Source organism: Belonocnema kinseyi, chromosome 9 (assembly GCF_010883055.1).
Source record: "Belonocnema kinseyi isolate 2016_QV_RU_SX_M_011 chromosome 9, B_treatae_v1, whole genome shotgun sequence".
Taxonomy (NCBI): Eukaryota; Metazoa; Arthropoda; class Insecta; order Hymenoptera; family Cynipidae; genus Belonocnema; species Belonocnema kinseyi.
The window spans coordinates 69,398,169-69,400,781 of NC_046665.1; the positions used below are offsets into that span (position 1 = coordinate 69,398,169).

General features: G+C 33.8%; 1 protein-coding gene across 1 annotated transcript in view; it reads right to left on the reverse strand.

Moving 5' to 3' along the window:
• LOC117180589 (kinesin-like protein KIF21A) overlaps positions 1 to 2,613 on the reverse strand; it is a 58,001-nt gene that overhangs the window by 38,055 nt on the left and 17,333 nt on the right. The window contains exon 7 of the mRNA XM_033373082.1: positions 1,606 to 1,910. Coding sequence (XP_033228973.1) covers positions 1,606 to 1,910 — 305 coding nt within the window. The remainder of the gene's footprint in view (positions 1 to 1,605; positions 1,911 to 2,613) is intronic.

Below are 2,613 nucleotides of genomic sequence, written 5' to 3' on the forward strand. Positions count from 1 at the left end.
CCAAACGCGAAGTAACCCAGTCCTTTTATAAAAATCCAAAGATTTTTTAAATTTTATCTTATTTCGTGTCTTAACCGTATATCAGTTAAAACTAGATTCACCGCTTTTTTTTTAAATTTCGTGTCTAATCAGTGGTTTCATTCGTTGAAGTCGGAAAGGTTCTGGAAGATTCTAGAATTTAAATTTTACGGGATTTTTACTCGTTCTTTGTGTGATTGTTAGACATTTCACAAGAATAAAGGAATTTTATCAATATTGAAGGATTTCGAAAGATTTTTTTATTTGTAGATTTTGTTATTTTGTGGTAATACCGCTTCTTTAAATTTCGTGTCTAATAAGCAATTTCAGTCGTTGAAGTCGGAAAGGTTCTGGAAGATTCTAGAATTTAAATTAATTTAAATTTTACGGGATTTTTCCTCGTTCTTTGTGTGATTGTTAGGAATTTCACAAGAATAAAGGAATATTATCAATATCAAAGGATTTCGAAAGATTGATTCTTTTAAAAATTGCACAGAAATTTAACGAGATTTTCACATTGCTAAGGAGTTTAAAAGTATTTCCTAGGATATCAGAAAATTTCAAAGAATTAAAGAAGGTTATCCATAGATACTCAAAAGATTTCAAGGGATTTCGACGGATTTGTAAAGAACTTCATGGAATAAATGAAATCAAATGAAATTTCAAAGCACTTGTAGAGATTTCTAAGGATTTCTACAGATATCAGATATTTCATCATATTTATGGGATTCATAAGATTTTAAAAGGGCTTAAACCAGACTAGTTTTCCTGTTATTATTCTAAAAAATTTCTAGAAAATTTTAGGTAACAAATAAAATTTCGAGGGACTTTTAGGAATTTTAGAGATTTCACCAGATTTAAGGGATTCATAGGACTTTAAAAGAAATTATAAGGTTTTAAGGGTTTTCTGTGGATTTTAAGGGATTTAAAATGAGTGACGAGTATTCCAAGAATTTTATATCTCAATAGATTTCATGGGTTCTAAAGGATGTCAAACCTTATGGGGTATTTTCAAAAATTCGAGAGGATTTCATGCTATTTTACGAGAGATGTATTTTTATATTAGATTTAAAAAGTATTTAAGACCTCAATTTAATATTTACAAAATTTCATGACACCATTTCTCTACTATTTTTCCAAATTTATGATGTAATTGACACCATTTTTAATTTGTCAAATGATTCCGAGGCCTCAACTGTTCAATATTAAATAAACACGCAAATATAATTTTACTTTTTCAGAAGAGGATGAGGAGGAAGAAGCGATGGGAAGAGAACTCGAAGCCTTAACATCTGACATCGACGTGAAGCAAAGATTAATTCAAGAACTCGAATTATCACAGAGGCGACTTCAAACAATGAAGCAACATTATGAAGATAAATTGTCTCAACTTCAAGCTCGTATCCGAGACACTCAAGACGAAAGAGACAAAGTCATATCCTCCCTCCAGCAACAGCCGACACCTCCAACTGAAAAAGTGAAAAAGCTGCGAGACGAGTACGAGAAAAAATTATCCTCGATGCAAAAGGAAATGCGTCTTTTGCAATCCGCTAAGAAGGAACACGCGAGGTTGTTGAAAAGTCAGACCCAAACTGAAAACATACTAAAAGGTCTGAGGAACGATCTCGCTGAAATGAAGAGAGCGAAAGTGAAGCTCTTGAATAAAATGCGGGAGGAAGCCCAAAGGCACAAGGACAATGAATTGAAGCGCAATAGGGAAATCGCGCAACTTCGTAAGGAGAGTAGGAAAAATGCGAATATGATTAGGAGTTTGGAGGCTGACAAGAGGATGAAGGAAGTGGTGCTAAGGAGGAAGCAGGAGGAGGTCACGGCTCTGAGGAAAAGGGATAGAGGACTCAGTTCAAAAGCGGCTGGTAGAATAATTTCGAAACCTGTGAATACGAAGGCGCTCAAACAAAGGTGGCAGACTTTTGAGAGGACGATAACCAAGCAGGCCTTGGCGAAACAAGCGGCGGTGGAAACCGAGAGGGAAATGGAAAGGCTTCTTCAAGAAAGGGAGGAAATGGGAGGGGAACTTGAGCGGCTTCAGAAACAGAGGAATAACATTGCTGCGACGAGGGCTGATACAACAGATATCGATGAAGAAATCGATAACGTTAAGAGCAAAATTAGTTACTTGCAAGTGAGTAGATTATGTTATTTTGTGGTAATACCGCTTTTTTTTTTTAATTTCGTGTCCAATAAGCAGTTTCATTCGTTGAAGTCGGAAAGGTTCTGGAAGATTCTAGAATTTACTAAAATACCTTTTAAATTTAAATGGTGTACTCTTTTTAGTTACACCGAATTTTTGTGTTTTCATTGAATTTTTATGAAAGAGTGATATTACAGCACCAACATTTCTAATGTTAGAAAATATTCTTAAACTTCCAAGTTTCTCTTAAGATAGATTGTGAAAAACCAAATCAGAATTTCTGAAAATTTACGAAAAGAATAGTATTGATGTTATTCAAATGATGAAAAATTGAAATTACATAAAACTCAATTTTACTTACAGTAAAATTCAGTTTTTATTCCTGTTGGAGAAATTGCATATTATTAAAAACCAACAACAAAGTATAACGCCAGTCATAACAA